This window comes from Malania oleifera, chromosome 12 (genome assembly GCF_029873635.1).
Source record: "Malania oleifera isolate guangnan ecotype guangnan chromosome 12, ASM2987363v1, whole genome shotgun sequence".
NCBI lineage: Eukaryota > Viridiplantae > Streptophyta > Magnoliopsida > Santalales > Ximeniaceae > Malania > Malania oleifera.
Window position 1 is genome coordinate 69,921,960 of NC_080428.1, and position 21,457 is coordinate 69,943,416.

The window sequence follows — 21,457 nt, forward strand, 5'->3', positions numbered from 1 at the left end:
GTGGTTTTGTGGACAGGGCTATAGGGAGAATGGCGTGATCCCAAGGTGGCTTTATGGATGGACAGCAAAGAGATTTTGTTTGCTGTCTCAAAGGGGTTCTATGGAGAATCAATATGGAATGTCTACCGCACGGTACCCATGGACAGGTTGTGATGTTCGGGATATGTCAAAGGTTTCCCATGATTGCAATGGGGTGTTTTAGCAGTCAACAAATTAAACCATCAGTTCTTAGTTTTGTTGAAAACTATACAGGGGGTTTTTGTGATATAAGGCTTGCAGCAGTTTTTGTGTTTTCTGTTGTAGAAAGGTCTTGTTGGAAGTCTAGGGTGAAGTCTTCGAGTATTGCATCTACAACTGTATCAAGGTTGATGGTAGAAGGTGAAACTGTCATCAGCAAGTTCAAATGGCATTGCTTGGACTTGGTGCATGTCTCTAAGTGCTAAAAGGAAAACGGTCCCAACCGAGCGTTCCGAGTTCAAGGTGGAGTAGTCAAATATGTTTTTCAGGTTCTCCTAAGGGGCGTATAATCGCCAAAGTGGAGATTATTGTTTATGGTGTGGCTCTTATACTTCAGGGATTTATAAACCAAGGGAGAAAAACATATGGATGTGTTCTTGGTGTAGGGCAGTAGCAAAGACTCGTCGATGAGTACCTGTGTTTTTCGACGAGGAGATATCAAGAGCCAGAACAACTTAGAGTTTAAAGACTCGTCGACGAGTAGATAGACTAGTCGATGAGTGGTATTCTCTGTCTCGTCGACGAGTGCCCTGTTCTCGTCGATGAGTGCTTCTGGGCTGCGAGAAAATATTTGAATTTGAATGTAAACGTTGTGACAGTTGAGGATTCGGAGGGTAGCCTCCGAGGGCTTGTTATATATGTTCTTCTGAGCATATTTTGACAAGTGAGTAAGAAAGGGGTGAGAGAAGGAGAGAAGATCATTGAGTGTGCATCTTTGATTTTCATAGTGAAATCTCTTGCCGATTGCTCCCGTGGATATAGGCTTTGCCAAACCACATAATCCTTGGTGTCGTTGCTCTTATCCTTACTTTTTTTATACTATTGTGGTTGTGGATATATTCTTTTTATCACCATTTAGATTGTTAGAAGTGCTTGTCTGATTCTTTACAATAATATTGTTATTCCGTTGTGCATTGTTGTAAGAGGCGCTATTTCATAATATTTTTTATTTTTTTTCTTACAGCCTGTAAGAGAGACTAGTGTGTTTTTATCAAATCTAATAAGAAGTTAAAATCTTTTGCTTTATTTTTACTAAATCTAAGGTTTGTCATTTAGTTGCAACACAGATACATAAGTAATTTTAAAAATATACCTTTAATTTATAAAATATCTTCATAACTCATTATTATTTTAATAATTTTTATTTTTTGAAATAAATAAATAAATAAATGTGAGACTATAAAGCACATGAATAGCTTGTGCCATAACTAATAAATAAAAAATAAATGTTCATAGACTAAAACAATCCCTCTTGTTAAACTTCTATTAGTAGTGTTGCTCCTAAAATTCAAAGAGATGTCAAATTTATAGTATTTTTATAAATAATTAGTGTTCATATTCTTTTTTTCCCTGTACTTTTACTTTTTAAATTTTTTTTACGTTTTATTAAAAGGCACTGTTAATTTACTGCAAGATAAATTGTATTTAATTTTTATTAAAAGAGTTGTAATATATTTGAGTTAGTATTTTTTTTTTCTTTTTTTTTTTTTGTTAATAGGAAACATGACATCTTTCTTTTAAGCTATAAGCAGGTCTAAAAAATCTCTAGGAGATTATAAACATTTACTATTACTCTTTTTGACTTAGTGAAGCAAAAGCTTTGAGGCTAGAATATAATACATAGAAGGTCTGTTATTTACACAAAAATACAATAAATTTTAAGGTGATTTCGAGAGTTCGTAAGGTAAAGATATAGGGAATTTAATTTTCATATTGGAAATGGTGTAAAGAGAGGTAAAGTGTGGACTGGGCAAACACAACATATACATGTGTATTTTGATGTTAGTAATAATAAGGATAATATAGTAAATCAATGGATATTATTACTAAAATATTATCCTTTTGTATACAAAGATAGTATAGTAAATTTTATGGAACTATATTTCCATTCCTCTAGTGTTTTGATGCATAACAAAAATAGAACGAATTTATTGTTCCATCCTATCTTGATTTAACAATTTGACCAAATATATATTCCATTCCATTCCTATTTTCATTTTATTTCTCAATTTTATTTTGCAAACCAAACATGATGTTAAAATTGTATCAAAATTGACCCAACTTATATGATCTAGTTTGGCTGTTTATTCTAGATTTGTCGATTTAGCTAAGATGATTTTTCAAACAATATTGATTTGTCAATTTGATTTTAACCTTTGGTATGGAGAATTGTGAAAACCCATAAACTATTTTTGTTTTTCTTTAAATTGCATATAAGCTGCTTATTTTTTTTTTTTAGTTCTGTAAAATTACTTTAAATTAGGTTGAATCGACACAATGACAAACTTAAGGCAACTTGAAAAAATATTTAAATTCAAAACTAGACTCAAATACAATCCATGTTAAAATCATTAAATTCAAACATGAGATTTTGGCTCCTGGCTCCTACGGTTCATCTCTGAACTCCCGAAAAGGGAGATCAGAGTATGATTCCTCAAGGGGGGGAATTTGGAATTTTTAGGAGCGGGGAGAGGGGTTAAGGTTTTGCATTCTAGGAGTTAAAATCCTATGCAACTTGGGGTAACTTGAGATCAACCCGATCTAAAACTCGTCTCATCTAAGTTAGTCTTCAAGCAACTGGAGTTTAAAGAATCAAGACTAAATAATTCATGAACTAACTTACACTTAGTTCCCCCAAGCTCCAAGGCCTCTTGCTCAACAACTTTGGTTCGCCAACTCCAACATTGATTGAACTCACGCTTCTCATCTCATTGTCTTTCTAATAGTTGCCCTAGAAGATTCAATTAGCCTCTCCCTTCCTCTTTGCACTAATTTCATCCCTGACATATCTGAGATTAAAGCTTGACCAAATGGAATTCTGTTTTAGCAAGAAAATATCCCCGATTACTTCTTGAGTGTGCCGAGATACATTCAGAATTTTGGCTTCCAGTCTACAGATAGCTTAAGCAATTAGCAACCTCGTGTTAAACCACATATCTGCAGCCGACTCATGGTTGCTACAAATGTAAAACAATTCTAGATTACCCAAATCCATATGTTAAAGTGTTGGGGATCCCAAAAAGTTAAACAGGCAAAACACAACCTTGCCAGAAACCTTTGGTGGAACAGACAATACGCTACTGATCAATTTAATGAACAAAACGTTTCAGGCAGACGATGGAACATGACTTCATCTTTCAATTTGCCGTCATTCCACAACTAAACCAAGCATAGCAGAACATACGCAAAATTTTTGAGATTTCTCCCCAACAGGAAAAATATGAAAACCCAAAACTAAAGTCCACCAAATAAAACTTCATTCTCTATTGTGGAACTTCTCCGTGTGGCTATCTACTCCATTCAAAGTCTGCCCCAGATCTAGAATTTACATTATTTGAACGGCTGGGATCATCTGGCTTTGTTGAATTGGCGAAGGCATGCCAACCTAGAAGGTATGGCAAGATGAACTGCACAGATTCACAAGTCAAAATATCAAACCAGGCAAATATGTTAAAATAATCGCTAGCAGAGAGGATAATTTAAAAAGTCTTCAGCAAACTGAAGAATAATAGATCAAAGGCCCTAAATCCACACGTAATCTGACCAAGAAGAGTCATAGGTAAAGAACCCTAACCCACACCTTACAACTAACAATAAAGCTCATTCTGGCCTGTAACAAATTACATAACTTGTCTGCCTGGTCATCAGAGGGGGAACAGAAGGCGTGATGCACATTTGTTTATTACACAGCCAGAACAGACGATCCCTTTGGTATAAATGACAACTTATTAAAAAAAAAAATCCAACAACAAAAAATCAGAAATGCATTCTCTGGCATTTAATCAAATACAAAGAACACATGCCCATCCATCCTAGCCAGACAAGAAGTGGTAATGGTCGAAAAGCTTGAAATTTTTGGAAGGATAAATAATGAGGGTAAAACAAAATCCCTTTGGCTGGGAGTAAATGGACTGGCTAGATTTTTTCCTCCTGTCATGGGCTTCCTTCCCCTTTGACTTGTTCAAACAGAGGCTGTACATGAGGATGAAGTTAAATCTGTACAGCTTACCATCTACTTATAAAACCCTTCGGAAGCCATCCTCATTCAGATGCCTCTCAAGTTTAATTTGCAGGGTAGAAGTCCAATTACAGCATTATACATTTTTATTCTTACTTAAGAAAATAGGTGAGAAAGGCATATCATACATTTAACGCTGAGACAAGAACGGCTAACTCTGCTTTGGTAATAGGGATGTAAATGCTTTCATCCAAGTTTATAAGCTTGTTTTGAACACCTTCAGTAAAGTACCACATAAAACAGAAACAAAGGTTAGATAAGAAAATACAATCCTTCAAACTCTACATGGATAATATTGTAACCTAAATAACAACAGGATCAACATGGGAAATCTATTACCTTTACAAAAAATAGCAAAGTCGACATAAATACCAATGTACAAGACTAGGCTTCGCAGAGGGGGAAAAAAACTAAAATTGGAAGCAGTGGAAAGGTTTGAAATATTGACAGGTCAATGAATCTTTCTTGGGAATTGACACAGAGGGAATGGCCTTCCAATGACAAATTTTAAGGGATTTTCTCAAAAAGGTTTGCATATGATTACATTAAATGTCAGTTTTTAAGGAATAGTGGCTTGAAATGCAAATGTTAGCTTCTGAGATACTTGTCTGAAGGGCATCTCCTTAGATCTGCTACAACCATAAATCATTGGAATTAAATCTGTCCTAGAAGGGCAAATAACAGAACTTCACACCATTTTCCAACCCCCAAAATACCATCTAAACATCAATACTTTCATTATACTTGAGTTATAGGAAAATTACGTTCTTAGTTATTTTAAGTATTTATGAGTACAAATTGGGTGGTCCAGCTATTTAGGTGTTTTTTAGTACAGCTGGGTTGGTTGGTTCGTGGTATAGGCTTGTTGGTTCCTTTTTTTTTCCAGTGATTCTAACCTCTAAAATGAGGTCTGTTTGTCATCTTTTGGCCCAAAGAAAAATTGATATCAAACTGATCCAAGATGTGCATGTTGCACTTCACTAACACAATACATTAATGTGACATACTAGTTTTAACAGACATTTGATGCATTTATATTTGGTCAGGAAATGAGTGATATTTAAACTGAACCATGATGCGTCCAAGCAAAATTATGAGTAGAATAATCAAACAATTATGGCATCAAAAACAAATTTTCAAAGAATCACTGCCAAATAATAAGGTGCAATAAAAAGGAAGATTACTTAGGTTAAAGAAGTGGCCAGAACCATCTGGAAGGGGCTCAACCTTCAACACCTTCCTGACCTGACCCTCCTCACTGCAAATGAACGCTGACACATTATAATAAGATCTAAGAATTATAGCATGCAAAAAACATTTCACAAACCGAAAAAACATGAAATCCAGATTTCAAGAACAAATGCAACACAAATAAATCAAAACGTGAATTGGTGTGTGGAAATCCCCTCTTGAACCTTAACTGCTAAATCCATATATTTTATCATTTTAACCTGAGCTACAGCAGTCAACAGGCCACAAGAGTAATGGCTATAAGTAGAAAAAATAAATTAATATTACAACATAGTTTAAAATATTATCCTAATCATGCCATCTTTATGGCCTTGTCCCATATTCTAGGACCATACACAAATATGCATCCATAAAAGAAGAGTATACTCCAGATTTATGGTCAGTCCATCACATTTAGTAAAAATGTTTTAAAAAAAGTCTCAAATATTTTGTCTGCAACATATCGAATCGCAATATTCACATATATTGCTGAACTACCGCCAATGCAGTGAACTACTGTAAAACCCACTCACAAAAACCTACTTTTCGTCTGTCACCATCCCTCCCTCCCCTCCATCAAAAAAAAAAAACAAAAATCCAAAAACCAAACTGATCTAAAAAAAAAAATAAGAGAAGGATTATTGATAGCATTGAAGCCAATAACAATAATAATAATAACAATAGTAACAATAATAATAATGATGATGATGATGATAAAGAAAAGATGACAACAATAAAATATTAATTATTACTAAAGGGGGCTCGCCATTCTACAATTGCTCTTACCCTGGTTCTTTAGATTCCTGAAAACCCTTGTAAGTGCTCTTTTCTACATAAAAAGGAAGTTAACTTTAAAATATAAGTAGAACTTAGCGTCCGTTTGTCATCATTTTTGTTTTATATTTTATGTTTTCAATTTTTTATAATGAAGAAAAATATTATGACAATACCTTTGTTTACGTTGCCAATTTTCTGTTTTTGTTGCCAACTTTAAGCTGTTATTAAAAAAAAAAACTAAAAACCAAATTTTATGATTTTTAGTTTTGTTTTTTAATTTTTGACAGGTGATTCCGAATAGCCCCTTAAAATACCATCGTTATTTAATTTAGAATATAAATTTTGGGAGCCATGGAGCATGCACTACTATTAATTATGGGCACTGCTCGAGTTAAATAACAATTTTACACCAAGTGCGAGAAAAACAACATCATGCCACATGTAGCAGAGTTTGCAGTAACAATATCTACAAGTACGAAGAGTGTAAATCTATCCTTATCTTTTGAAACTTGAAAGTATTACAAAACATTTTTAGATAAATTGATATTTCACTGATAGTTACCTACAGTGTGTTTTGGGTTATGATATAGGTATATGGCAACAGGATACATTACTTAAGAGGGGCCCAGTATTTTTTTTTTCTTTTTTGGGGTGGGGTGGTGGATTGTTTAAGCTTGGTCAGTTCACCATTTCAGATCGCAGTACACATGAACCACTTCATTGGTTCATAAGTTGGTACCCTATGTCAGATCATTTGAATTATTCACTTAGGATGGAACAAAAATAAAATTGAGTCACTCAAACATCTCTCTCTCTCTCTCTCTCTCTCTCTCTCTCTCTCTCTCTCTCTCTCTCTCTCTCTTGTCCCATTGCAGCAATATGAAGCCCTCTTCTCTCTCTTGTCCCAGGCTTCACAGCAAGAAGCCCTTTTTCTCTGCATCATAGGTTTAGCAGCCACACGAAGCTCTCCTCTCTCACCATGTCAGGCTTCACAACAACTATAATATTTTCACATGATTTTCAAAATTGTCATTATTTTTCATATGATTTTTAATTAGGGGGCTTGGATCCTCACCCGAACAATCCGGGACGGTAATGACCCATGAATCGGTACATGCAATCTGGAACAACCTAGGTAACTATGATTTGAACCTAAAGGAAGAAAACCCATTAGGTTGAAAAATGAAAAAGCAGTATATATATATATATTACATATACAAGTGCAATTATTTTGTAGACAAAAATGTTATTAGTTTTTAAGTGCAAGACAAACATCTCTAAAATAAACTAAATTCAATAAAATTAGAAAAAATAACGTCTAGAAAGCTTATTTAAGAAAAGCAAAGGATCAACAACAACAACAACAACAAAACCAAGCTTTAGTCCCACTAAGTGGGGTCGGCTATATGAATTCTTTTCCGCCAATTTATGCGATCATGGACTATTTCTTTTGATAGATTCAAAGATATTAAATCCTTACTCACTATCTCCTCCCAAGTTATTTTAGGTCTACCCCTACCCCTTCTATTGCCCCCCACAGTAACTAAGTTACTCTTCCTCACAAGTGCACTATAAGGCCTACGTTGCAAGTGTCCATACCATCTGAGTCGTCCTTCCCTTATCTTATCTTCTATAGGAGCTACACCTAACTTACCACGAATATGTTCATTCCTTAATTTATCTTTCAATGTTATACCACTCATCCATCTAAGCATCCTCATCTCGGCAACTTTTACTTTTTGGATATTATGTTTCTTCGTCGCCCAACATTCTGATCCATATAGCATAGCTGGTCTTATAGCTGTCCTATAAAACTTCCCTTTCAATTTTAAGGGTATTCTACGATCACATAGAACACTTGAAGAACTTCTCCATTTTACCCAACCTACTTTAACTCTATGCATTACATCATCTTCAATTTCTCCTTCAGCTTGCATAATAGATCCAAGGTATCGAAATCTACAAGTGCTATTTATTTCTTCATCATCAAGTTTAACTTTGTCTCTAATATTCCTCCTATCATTACTAAAATTACATTTCATATATTCTGTTTTATTTCTACTTATCTTAAAGCCTCTAGATTCCAAAACTTAGAATCGAAACTAAAAAAATGGACATATTTTTAGTAAAAAAAATAAAAACTAAGAAAAGCAAAGGATCGAAACTAAAAAAAAAAAAAAATCCATTTGACTAAAAAATAAAATTTAGGGCAAAAGACACCGACCTCCTTTGAGATTTGGCAAAAAGACATTGACCTCTCCTGAAATTTTAAAAATTCTAGGCCCTTGAAATTTCAAGAATTCTAGGAACCTCCACTTAAATTTGCCAAAAGACAATTTTTTTTAGGAAAGTCTATCTTTTTGACAAAGCTCAAAGGAGGTCTGTGGCATTTTCGAAGCTCAATGGAGGGTATGTGACATATTTGAAACTTTAGGGGTAGTTTTATCTTTTTGCCAAACTTCAAGGGAGGTGAATGTCTTTTGTCCTAAAATTAAATCCCAAAACAAAGTAGGCAAACTCCTCAAACATCTTCTAAAATTAATATGAATACACAATTTGTAGGGACCCAAACCTGGAAAAGAAAAGAAAATAAATAAAAGAGAGAAATAAAAGACAAGAAAGGAAAAAAAGGAAATCGGTTCGGCAAGACCCCAAACCGTCGATGGTTTCACTGAGCTCAAGAAAAACCGTCGACGGTTTCAGAAAACCCAAGAAAACTGTCGACGGTTTTCCTCTGGGCAGGCTTATTTAAGTAGTAAGCAATGTATTTTAATTCATAAATTTCATTCCTCTCTCTCTCTCTCTCTCTCTAAATTAGATTTTTGGACACTCTCTCTCTCTACTCTCACTCTCTCGAGTGGCTCTCTCTCTCTCTCTCTAAGATCACCCAGAGTCCATCATCGGTCCCCAATCATTTTTCCCTCTTCTCTCGGCTTGCCGGCTCATTTACGGCGGTGGGTTCAAAAACTAGGGTTTCTCATTTTCCGAACGTAAACAGCTTATTTTCAGGAACAGGTAAAGGGATTAAGTTATGTCAGGCCTTTTATTGAAATTGAACCAATTAAACTGTTCATAGGTATGTGTTTTCATGGTATCAATGGTTATTTCGAAATCCAACTGTTTAAAAGTGGGCTTTATAAAATATGGGTATATCATACAATATTTTGAATGAGATGAACGGTGGAAAGATTTGTTTTATGGTCATATCCGTGTTTTGGGAAAGAATCAAAGGATGAGGGATGATCATCTTCATATTTTTTTTTTTTTTTATAGGAAAATCTATATCTATATATGTGTATGGGCATGTTTTGAATAACTAGAATGTGGAGGTGATCATACCCTAGTTTTCATCATACGAACTAAATATACTATGAGTTATTTTCCTGGTTGTTTATCTTATTATGTTTTAATAATAAAAACGTGTGGCATGAGAATAATCTATATGATTTATTGCATCACTAAGCCTGAGTATGGTTGTGAGAATATATCGTGAAATTGTGATCCATACTAATTTATGGAAAATATGGGGTTTGATACGACGGCTGTATGCCGGGGTGTTGATATGATAGCTGAGAGCCGAAATTTATATGACGGCTGAATGTCGGGTTGTGATATGTTAAGTTTTGTACTAAGAGATGAAAATGAGATTTATATTACAATTTTTATTATTTAAATTGCATGATATGGTTTAAGAACCCTGAGGACCGATTGTAATGAGAGCACGGTACCGTTGCTAGTGAGTTGTTTGGCCAGGTGCAAACACACTGTAGTGGAAGTGTAGGTGGTCTCAGCCAGTTAGCCTGCGAAGTGTTGTTGTACCTTCCTTGGAGTCCGGATTAGGAAGTGGTAACTAGTAAGGCAATCGAACCTGCAACAGAACTTGCAGATGCCTGGAGACGTACTTGCAGATGATTACTTTGACCTTGTTTGGATTGATCACCCAAGCTAGGTTCAGCCTACAGATCGCACAACCCGTCATGGGGGTTAAGCATGGCGTTTGTCCCATGGGGTGTCTTCTATGCATATATGTGAATTTACGTAAACAGCATTATCTATCCATCTAACTAGTTTATACTGTGAGAATAAATGTGTACTTTCAACTGTATAAGTGTGAGTACAATTTACAAATGCTATCTTTGGTTAAATGAAGAAATGGATGTTTTTCGCTCCTACTAAAACTCATGTTAGCCACACCCTGATACTAATTTAATCCGTCTTACTAAGAGGTGTCTCACCCCAATGATCATTTGACTTTTCAGGAAATACCAGAGATCGTGCTTAGCAGGCTAAAGGGATTGAGTTTAGTTTGTCTAGTTTATGTATGTGGTTTGTATGGACGAAGTTGGTTTCTGTCTTCTATTTTTGAGTTTGTAATATGGGTATTTGGAGATTTCTATGTATAATAGTAGTCTAAAACTCTGGTAATGTTTTGGAGGATGTTTCATTTATTTCCGCTGCTTTTATATGATGATTATGGTATCAGGATTACAGATATTACTAAAGTAACACCCCGGGCCCCGCTTTTGGGCTCAGGGCGTTACACAATTTACCTAACTTTACACAATTTACCTAACTTCCAAAACATAAATTTTAGAAAAAAATAAAAACCTAAAAGTACCCTTCAAATAATAAAATTTAGGTCGCAAATCATACTTTAGAAACTGCAATAATTTATTGATATTTTAAATGGAAGAAATCACATATAAAGATTTTTTTTTTATAAAATAAAACAGTAAAAAATGCATGTGTTCAATAGATTTTATATACACAACATGGTATATATAATTTTTAAAATATTTTGCACAAGATTATTCATGTGCAATGCACACGTGACATTGACCAGTATGCGAACTTTTTTACAAATGGCACCATTCCAATTTATCTTTCGAAGTGTATTATTTTTCACTACATTGTTTCTGTTTGTAATAATGAATTAGAAAATCTGGGTATTATTGATGCATTTGGTACCAAGGCCCACGTGTATCAAAGAAACTTAAACTGTGCATCTTGCATAATATAAATTTTTTACATGCATGTTATAATATAAACCAAGACCGCTGTTGAGTGCTTCTAAGTCTCTCCCAGAGGTCTAATTTAGATATAGATAAAGGAATAGAACATGAAACAAAATTTTTCCTTCTCTAATTTTTCTTTATCATTCACAATCAAGAGACTAATATCGGGTTAACATTCCCATTATTCAAGGAGAAATCAAAATGAGCTGTAAAAATTCAAAAAAAAACCTTCCTTGGTGTCTAATTTAATGAATACAACATAATAAAGAAGGAAATTCTATTAGAAAAAGCAATTGACAGAACATACTTAAGTAATCATATAAGCCTAAAAATATTTGTTGTGGCCTAAAAAAATAGGAAAGAAAAGAAAAGGCAACATTTTTCAGTGCAAATTGAAAAAAAAAAAAAAATCCAACAGAACAAAAGTTTCTCCATATCAAAATTTAAAATAATGAATATTACACAGACGGTACCTTTTCCCTTTAAATGGGTCATGGAAAAATTCACAGGATTCCTTTGGACCAAGGCTAATTAAAGTTCCAATTTCAGTAACTGACAATGAGAATACCTGGAGAGATACAAAATCACACATTTTTTAATATTTCAAATAAACAAACCAAATTAAAGCATCATCATGCATGCCAAACACAACAATAGATCTCATAGTGTATCTAATAAAAAAAAACATCCATATAACCTGCCAAATTTTAATTATGTGTGGTCACACTATTTTTGCAAACAATTTTCTAATACACCTCAGTGTAGTAGTAGCAACTGTTGTAAAAAACTCAAGACAGATCATTGGGCACAAAACATTATCCATTTTCATATTTCAACCCTTTGGGAGCGAAAAGGAAACAAATTTTGCAAGGTTGGTTGTGACAGCTGCTGTCATGCCAATGAAGGGAGAAAAACAAAGTTCAACCAAAAAATCACACACACTTACGCTGATGCCATGCCCAAATCTGGATTAAGTAAAAGCTGCTGCTATAAGGGCAACAAATAAGAAATTTGACTGCCAATGTACGTACATAAATAATTAACCTCTAAGCAATAAAGAGATTAATTACAAATTCAAAAATTATAAAAATAGACGGCTGTCAATTAGCAAGGCAAGCATAAAAAACATAAACAAAGTGACCAACAAACAATGCAGAAATTTTTACAAGGAGAAAAAGAGAAAATCAAACAAACAGTCTTAAGACCCAAACAGAACCAATTATTGATTCTAGACATAAAATCATCGAGTCCAATGCAAGCTTGAAATGCTAGGAATGTCCTGCCAAAATGGGCCCTACTAAGAGGTTTAGTCTCACATCAAGTGTGTAGATTATTTCAAGTGCTAAAACCATCCAAATATGCCTCCAAAAATTAGCACCTTTTGGAGTGTTATGTGGGATGTAAGTCTTGATGGGATCATTTTTGCAGGTCAAAAAAAATCCCTGCAATTTTCTTTTGAGAGGGCGTAACAGCAAATGTGCAATATAACAAATCATAGATTCTATAATTCAGATGAAGCATTCAAAAACTGAGGAACTGTTTTTCAAATGTTACTTTATAAAAGGTCAGCCTTTGAATACAAAAATTTTAGAAGAATAGGTGATCATGCAATGTATTGAGAGGATAGGATGAGAGTTTGCACAACTAACAAAAAAAATTTTTGAGATAGGTCTGTTTCAAGAGAATACGGCCAAATAGGATCCAGACAAAGATTGATTGATACAATCAGAACTGTAGAGGGATTAGTATCCCTTTTCCAAAACAAAGTGTTAACAATGTACATACAAGTACAAAAGGAAAACTGAAACTGGTATGTAAGATACCCATATTCACTTACAAGTTAGATCAATACATACGAAATCTATAAATAGATTGGAAGTCCCCAACCACAAAACGCTGGAAGGTTTGAACGAATGGCACCCACATTCACTAAAGAGTGATGAGGCCTTTCGAAAAGCACTGCAATAGAACAAGCTCAATTAATTCTGCAAGAGATCTTGAGATGAGTCCATTGTGTTTGTTAATTAGTTTATTTGGTCTCAAACATTTGATTTGATACAACAGCATTTTTCTACGTTCAATAGAAGACCTCACTTCCATTTATTGATGGATCCATACCCAGTCAAAGCAGACGGCTACTGCTTCTTCAACATCTACGGCGCCGGCTGCTCCTCCGTCACCCTTTGCTGCTCCACCTACTCTTCCGGACATGTTGACATTAAGCCACCGCCCGTTGAATTTTTGCTCCCCCTTGTGTATATATATATATATGTGTGTGTGTGGAGTTGTGATATGTGTGAAGTGAGAAGTGAGTGTGGTGAGTTGCAGCGCGCATAAGAGAGTTGAGTGAGAGTTGAGTGATTGTATCCTCCTCCTCCTCTGTATTTTTTTCCCAGTACATAGTAATCTCTCGCTCCCGTGGACGTAGGCCGGAATTTGGCCGAACCACGTAACTCTAGTGTCAATATTGGTGTGTGTGTGTGCTTTATTTATTTTTATCCATTAATTACTTGATCTGTAAAACCCCAACAAAGTGGTATCAGAGCGTATTGTTGGAGTAGAATTTCAGATCGGAGAAAATTCCCAGATTTTGAGCCTCTATCCAGTAGCTTAAAATTTAATTTTGAGGCTACCATCGAACTCCTCTCATCCAGACGAAGCTAACAGTGTCAACCGGAGCTCCAAACGACATCAGACGACGTCACACACGCCTACACGCGCCACCAACATCCGAAGGACGTTTCCACGCTCCCATACGCGCCTCCACGCGCCGGCTGCTGATCGGGAAGTAGGGTCACGCACGTTCACGCGCCGACGAACGTCCGGTGCACATCGCAGGAGGAAGACGACGGCCACGTCAGCGCCACGTCGCCCGGGACCCGCGCAGCGTCAGCGTCCAGTCAGCCTGCCGCGTCAGCGCCACGTCGCCCGACCACGTCAGCCGGCCGCGCCCAGTCAACGACACGTGGCGCCTAGCCAGCAACCCGGGCAGTGCCACGTCAGCAGCTGAGTCATCCGCCACGTCAGCTCGGGCCCCACGCACGTCATCAGTGGGCCCCACAGTGCCACATCAGCATAGTTGACCAAGAGTTGACCAGTTTGACCGAAGTTTGACCAGGCTTTTCAAGGCCATTCCAGGTCCGTTTTTCGAACAACTTAAGCCATTTCCAAGGTTTTCGACCGTTCCGGACGCAACCGTATATTCGGTTTCTCAAGATTCTGTACCAATTTTTCGGTACAAGCAAGTTAGTGCTTAAAATCAATGGAGGAGTCAGACTCAGGTACTATGATCAAGCTCACAGCCTCCAATTACACTCTGTGGAGGTCTCGGATGGAGGATCTCCTTAATTGTAAGGATCTGGCAGACCCTTTGGATTATAAAGGTATGAAATCAGATTCTGTCAAAGATGATGATTGGAGAAGAATGAATAGGAAAACCATTGGTCAAATCAGGCAATGGATTGACCACAAGGTATATCATCACATCGCACAAGAGACTGATGCTTATAGTCTTTGGGAGAAGCTGGAAAACATGTACCAGGCCAAGACTGCCCGCAACAAAGCCATGTTAATGAGACGGCTTGTTAATCTGAAGTTAAAAAGCGAGACCTCTATAGCTGAACATACTAGTGAGTTCCAAAACCTAGTAAATCAGCTTTCATCTGTGAAGATGGATCTTGGCGATGAAGCATAAGCATTGCTGCTTCTTAGCTCCTTACCAGACAGTTGGGAGACATTGGTTATTACTCTCAGCAATTCAGCTCCTAACGGCAAACTTACCATGGCGATGGTAAAAGATGCCTTATTCAACGAAGAGGTCAGGAGAAAAGAAACAGGTGCAGATCAGTCACAAGCCTTTGTTACTGAAACCAGAGGCCGACCTCAAGAAAGTACCAGTACCAGAAGTCGAGGTAGAGGCAGAGGTAAAAGCAAATCTAGAGGAAGATCCCAAGATCGCGGCAGATTCAGTGATGATAAAAATTGGCAGAGAGGGAAAATCTCTTGTTACTATTGTGGCATTGAAGGCCACATGAAGAAAGATTGTCGAAAATTTCGGCGGGATCATGGTCAAAGCCGCCAGCAACAAAATAAAGAGGAAGGTGAGAACTCGGTCACCTTAACCCAAGATATATCAGTTTTTTCAATTAATGAAGATGCATGTTGTCATATTGGGAACCACGACACTGAATGGGTAGTAGACACAGCAGCCTCCTACCATGCCACTCCCCACAAAGAATTCTTCACGATGTATAAATCTGGAGATTTTGGTACAGTAAAGATGGGGAACACTAGTTCTTCTCAGATCGTGGGAATCGGAGACGTGCAGATTGTGGCCAATATTGGTTGCACCATAACACTAAAGGATGTTCGACATGTCCCAGATCTTCGACTCAACCTTATTTCTGGGGCAGCCCTTGATAAACAGGGCTATGAAAGCTACTTTGGGAAAGGTGCTTGGAAATTGTCAAAAGGTAATTTGACAATAGCACGAGAACACATTTGCTGCACATTGTACAAAATGCAGATGAAGATTTGTACTGATGCCATCAATGCAGTGGAAGATGAAGCATCACCAAACCTATGGCATAAGAGACTCGGACACGTGGGTGAAAAAGGGCTCCTTACACTGGCGAAGAAGGCATTTATCAAAATCACAAAAGGTATTGCCTTAAACCCATGTGATCATTGCTTATTTGGGAAACAGCATAGAGTTTCATTTAGTTCCTCTATGAAGAGAAGGTCAAAGCCATTGAGTTTGGTACATTCTGACGTATGCGGACCCATTGAAGTAGAATTTATCAGCGGCAACAGGTATTTTGTTACCTTTATTGACGACGCTTCAAGGAAGGTGTGGGTATATTTTCTGAAAATAAAGGACCAGGTATTTAAATATTTCAAGGAATTTCATGCTATGGTGGAGAGGCAAACAGGGAAGAAATTGAAGTGCCTCCAGACAGACAATGGAGGCGAGTATACTTCCAACGAGTTCAGAGCATACTGTACTGAACGTGGTATTAGGCATGAAAAGACGGTCCCACGTACCCCACAACATAATGGTGTAGCTGAGAGAATGAATCGGACCATTATGGAGAGAGTTAGAAGTATGCTCAATATGACTAAATTACCTAAGCCATTCTGGGGGAAAGCTGTTCGTGCCGCATGTTACCTTATCAACAGATCACCGTCAGCACCACTTAATTTTGGAATTCCAGAGAAAGAATGGACCAGAAGAAAAATTTCTTACACTCATCTAAGAGTGTTTGGGTGCAAAGCTTTTGCATATATATCTAATGAACAGAGGCAAAAGCTCGACGTGAAGTCCATTCCATGTATCTTTATTGGCTATGGAGATGATGAATTCGGCTACAGATTATGGGATCCAGAGAGGAAGCAGGTCATCAGATCGAGAGATGTGGTTTTCCATGAAAACCAGGTGTTTGAGGACTTTGAACCACAAACAAAGTCTAACAGCCTAGTTCCAGTGCTCCAGTCATTGTAACAAATCCTACACCATCATATTCTCTCACAAACCATGGAGAATTGCAGGATGATCCTTTGGAAACAGATGTAGACGGTGTTGAGCAGGGGGAGCAACAACCCCCTCCACCAGAAATTGCAGAATCATCACATCAGTCAGATGATGAAGTATATCCTCCTCCAGAAGAAGTTGAGTCCAGAAGATCTGAAAGAGGTCGTGTTCTGATTCCGTCGAGAAGATATCCAGAATCAGAATATCTTTTACTCACTGATGAGGGGGAGCCAAAAAGTTTCCAAGAGGTCCAGTCTCATACCGACAAAGCTAAATGGATAGAAGCTATGAAAGCAGAGGTGAATTCTTTACATAAGAATCAAACGTATGAGCTGGTAAGACTTCCCAAAGGGTAGAGAGCACTAAGGAACAAATAGGTGTTCAAGCTTAAGAAAGATGGTAGTGGACAAATTGTGACGCATAAAGCCAGATTGGTCGTCAAAGGTTTCGAACAGAAGAAAGGCGTTGACTTTGACGAGATATTTTCACCAGTAGTGAAAATGACAACAATTCGAGTCATACTCGGATTAGTAGCCAAGTTAAATCTAGAGCTTGAACAAATGGATGTGAAGACAGCCTTCCTACATGGAGACTTGAAAGAAGACATCTACATGGAGCAACCAGAAGGATTTGAAGTTCCAGGAAAGGAACACCTAGTCTGCAGGTTGAAGAAAAGTCTCTACGGCCTTAAGCAAGCACCGAGACAATGGTATAGAAAATTTGACTCTTTCATGGTGAGTCACGGATACAAGAGGACTGCAGCAGATCAGTGTGCATATGTTCAAATATTTCCGGATGGTAGTCTTGTCATACTACTACTCTATGTTGATGATATGTTGATCATTGGTTAGGATGCAAGTAAGATCAACAAGTTAAAGATGGAGTTGTCTAAGTCTTTTGAAATGAAGGACTTAGGCCCAGCTCAGCATATCCTAGGCATCAGGATCCGTCGCGACAGGAAAGCCAGAAAGTTATGGTTATCACAGGAGAAGTATATTGAACGGGTAATCAAAAAGTTCAACATGGAAAGTGCCAAGCCAGTAAGTACTCCACTGGCTAATCATTTCAAGTTAAGCAAGAAGTTGTCTCACTCATCAAGGGAAGAAATGTCAATAGTCTCATACTCATCAGCAGTTGGAAGCTTGATGTACGCAATGGTGTGTACGAGACCAGACATTGCCCACGCTGTAGGCGTTGTGAGCAGGTTTCTTTCCAATCCAGGGAAAGACCATTGGGAAGCTGTGAAATGGATTCTCAAGTATTTGAAAGGTACATCGGGATTATGCTTATGTTTCGGGGAAACTGAACCAATCTTGGAGGGTTACACTGATGCAGACATGGCTGGTGATCTTGATGGAAGAAAGTCCACATCAGGTTTTTTGTTCACCTTTGCAAGGGGAGCTGTATCATGGCAGTCAAAATTGCAAAAGTGTGTTGTCCTATCAACAACAGAAGCAAAATATATTGCCGCAGCGGAAGCTGGGAAGGAGATGTTGTGGGTAAAACGGTTTCTTCAAGAGTTAGGAGTCAAACAAGAAGAATACAAGGTACATTGTGATAGTTAGAGTGCACTGGACTTGAGCAAGAATTCAATGTACCATTCCCGAACAAAACATATTGACATTCGCTATCATTGGATACGCGAAGTGATGGAACAACAACTGTTGAAGTTAGTCAAAATTCATACTAAAGAGAATCCGGCAGACATGTTAACAAAGGAGGTAACTTATGAGAAGCTCCAGCTATGCAGGGATATAACTGGAATGGACGTCAATTGAAGATTAACATATTATTCTCCTCCTATGGGTATGGAGGGGGAGAATTGATGGATCCATACCCAGTCAGAGCAGACGGCTACTGCTTCTTCAACATCTACGGCGCCGGCTGCTCCTCCGTCACCCTTTGCTGCTCCACCTACTCTGCCGGACATGTTGACATTAAGCCACCGCCCGTTGAATTTTTGCTCCCACTTGTGTATATATATATATATATATATATATATATATATATATATATGTGTGTGTGTGTGGAGTTGTGATATGTGTGAAGTGAGAAGTGAGTGTGGTGAGTTGCAGCGTGCATAAGAGAGTTGAGTGAGAGTTGAGTGATTGTATCCTCCTCCTCCTCTGTATTTTTTTCCCAGTACATAGTAATCTCTTGCTCCCGTGGACGTAGGCCGGAATTTGGCCGAACCACGTAACTCTGGTGTCAATATTGGTGTGTGTGTGCTTTATTTATTTTTATCCATTAATTACTTGATCTGTAAAACCCCAACATTTATCTCAGTTACCATGGTGAAATCTGGCATGCATGCCGCTCCTTGTTTTCACCATATATATATTTGGGGATCAAGGAAGACCAATAGAATAACAACCCCTTGGTTCTTTTTCCATTTTTTAGTGAAGATTGTCACAATGTTCAGAAAATATGTTCACGCTTTATATCCCCTGAACATAACCAAAGAAGCCCCAACAATTGAAATACTTATAAAGCTCCATCTTTTACAAACAATGAAGGAATTGATCACCTGCTTTCTGCCCCAATCATATTGACGAACACCTGAAGCAGGAGCAAACTGAAGTAGAGCATAACCTTCCTTCGACAATTTCAACGCCCCTGACTGCACCATACACCAAACGAAATAAGAGTTCAAATTGCTAGGCCACTAAAAAAACTCCAGATAGAAACTGTTCAAAACTCAGAAACGCCTTCTTACAATAAACATATTCAAACGTCAATCAAACATACATCTAAAGAAGTAAATTCCGGAGCTTTCGGTTCCACCGTCAGAGCTGCCTTTCCTTTGTATATCGAGTGACCGACGTAAACCCTAGGCGGCAATGCTCCACCTACACACAAATCCAACCAGTAACACACTGAACGCTTAAGAAAAAAGGGGAGTAGGTTTTGAAGCCCAACTCTTACTTGGGAGCTTCGGCTGCTTACACTAAAAAAATCCCAACCACCCCCCCCCCCCCCCCCCCCAACGCAAAAAAAAATTCTGTGCTAGCTGCTTTAGGCACTGTGGATGAATTTTGTTCTCCCAAAAAATTTCCCGCATTTTCTCAGCAATCCAAACGGAGAAGTTAAAGTCAAGTAGGAAAAGACAAAAAGCGGGGGGGGGGGGGGGGTGGGGGTGGTGGTGGTGGTGTGGGGAGGGGGAGTGGGTGGTTGTGGGGAGCTAGGAGCGAACAGTCACCTCCTCCTCCTCCTCCTCCTGGAGAGTGGCGAGCAAACGAAGAGTCGTTCGGGGGCGTAGAAGAAAACTTCTGCTGCTCGAAGTAATCGGAGTGGCGGCAGTTCAAGGAGAGCTTATTGTTCCGAGACTTTGCAGCGGAGAAGTAAGAGGAGTGGGGACAGAGGAGGTTGTCTAGCGAGGAGAGTGAACCAAGAGAGCAGACCCTAGGGTTTCGCAGGGCGAGCGTAGAAGGAGAAGACGGAAGATTCAGTTGCAGCATTCTGCTTGTGTATCTTGTTGTTCCTCTTTACTTAATCAGCTGTGGGCTCTTCGCAGTATCCTCCCTCTCTCTCTCTCTCTCTCTCTCAATGATTTCTAATTTTGGGTGTCCGGAAGAAGGATTTTGAATTTTGTAGGAGAATTCGGGCAGAAGACCTTCCCGCTGACACGCGGCGTAATTCTATATCTATCCATTCCACACCGCGCCTTAAAGAGATGAAGCTGCACAGCACTGGCAAGCGGCACAAACCAAAAACGACGCCGGCTTAAAACCGCCAAATTGGCGTCGTTTTGATAAACAATATAATATATACATACATGCACTTTGGTTAGAGCATGAGAATTGAGATATATAAGAACCTTTTTATGACATTCTTAAGATTAAAAAATATATATATATATTTAGGGATCACCAAAGTATTATGCAAATTTAAGCGTCATAGAGGTAAAGTGCTCTTAAAAATTCTTTGGAGATAAGTGCAACAAGAACTCTTTCTTCTCATGGTTAGAAAGTTTAAAACAATTTTCTCCTTTTTTGTGCTTTTCTTTTACCTTCTCTTCTGTTTGTAAACTCTACGTGACAAACATATTTACAAATCAATTAGTTAACCACAACTTTATCTCTGCACTCTCATGTATCATATTGAAAAAATCCTCTGACCACATAACTTCAATCTAGAAGACATATATATATATATATATATATATATATATATATATATATTAATTAAGAAGCTTCAGGTTTAAATTTGTATTGAATTCAAATTTTTCTTGAATTTAAAAAGGATGCAATACTAAATCATGTTTAAATTTGTCCAAATCCACAAATCCAAAATCTATACTCCCAAGTGAAAAAATTTAAACAAAAGGAGGCATAAAGTGAATACTGATACCAAAAATGCTCAAAATTTTTGCACTAATTATTTCTGCTCCAATTAAGTAGAAAGTGAATAAAATTTTTGTTTGTGTACCCATCTAATTTCATCAATTTTGGCTTGTTGGAGACGTCATTAGGCTTGATCCGAGTATTAAAACCATGACAAAATGGAAGAAAACAATGTTTTCCTAAGCTCTCCTTAATTCAGATCCTAGCAAGAAAAATGAAGGAAGAATTTGTCCCTCTACCTATAGACTAATTTGCTGCCATTTTGGTTAACATTGAAATCCACAAGCTTCTTCATCCCAGACCCCAT

The 21,457-nt window shown here is 37.6% G+C and overlaps 1 protein-coding gene across 2 annotated transcripts; it reads right to left on the reverse strand.

The window, feature by feature from the left end:
- Positions 1 to 3,191: 3,191 nt before the first annotated feature.
- Positions 3,192 to 20,546, reverse strand: LOC131144446 (single-stranded DNA-binding protein WHY1, chloroplastic-like). Of its 2 annotated transcripts, XM_058093109.1 has the most exons (7): positions 20,007 to 20,546; positions 19,556 to 19,656; positions 19,335 to 19,427; positions 11,751 to 11,845; positions 5,440 to 5,513; positions 4,384 to 4,472; positions 3,192 to 3,644 (listed from the first exon to the last, which is right to left on the reverse strand). In XM_058093109.1, the coding sequence occupies exons 1-7, from the start codon at positions 20,263 to 20,265 to the stop codon at positions 3,525 to 3,527; spliced, it is 831 nt and encodes a 276-aa protein (XP_057949092.1). In that variant the 5' UTR covers positions 20,266 to 20,546; the 3' UTR covers positions 3,192 to 3,524. The 2 variants fall into 2 exon arrangements, with proteins under 2 accessions (XP_057949092.1, XP_057949093.1); XM_058093110.1 differs by lacking the exon at positions 4,384 to 4,472.
- Positions 20,547 to 21,457: the final 911 nt, after the last annotated feature.

What these genes read in the sequence shown, in the direction of transcription:
- LOC131144446 (XM_058093109.1), bottom strand. Translation starts at nt 20,265, where the DNA reads ATGCTGCAACTGAATCTTCCGTCTTCTCCTTCTACGCTCGCCCTGCGA. An exon ending in ATGATTGGGGCAGAAAGCAG is followed by an intron (nt 11,846 to 19,334) that starts GTGATCAATTCC and finishes GTATCTCTCCAG; the next exon opens with GTATTCTCATTGTCAGTTAC. An exon ending in TGGCCACTTCTTTAACCTAA is followed by an intron (nt 4,473 to 5,439) that starts GTAATCTTCCTT and finishes ACTTTACTGAAG; the next exon opens with GTGTTCAAAACAAGCTTATA.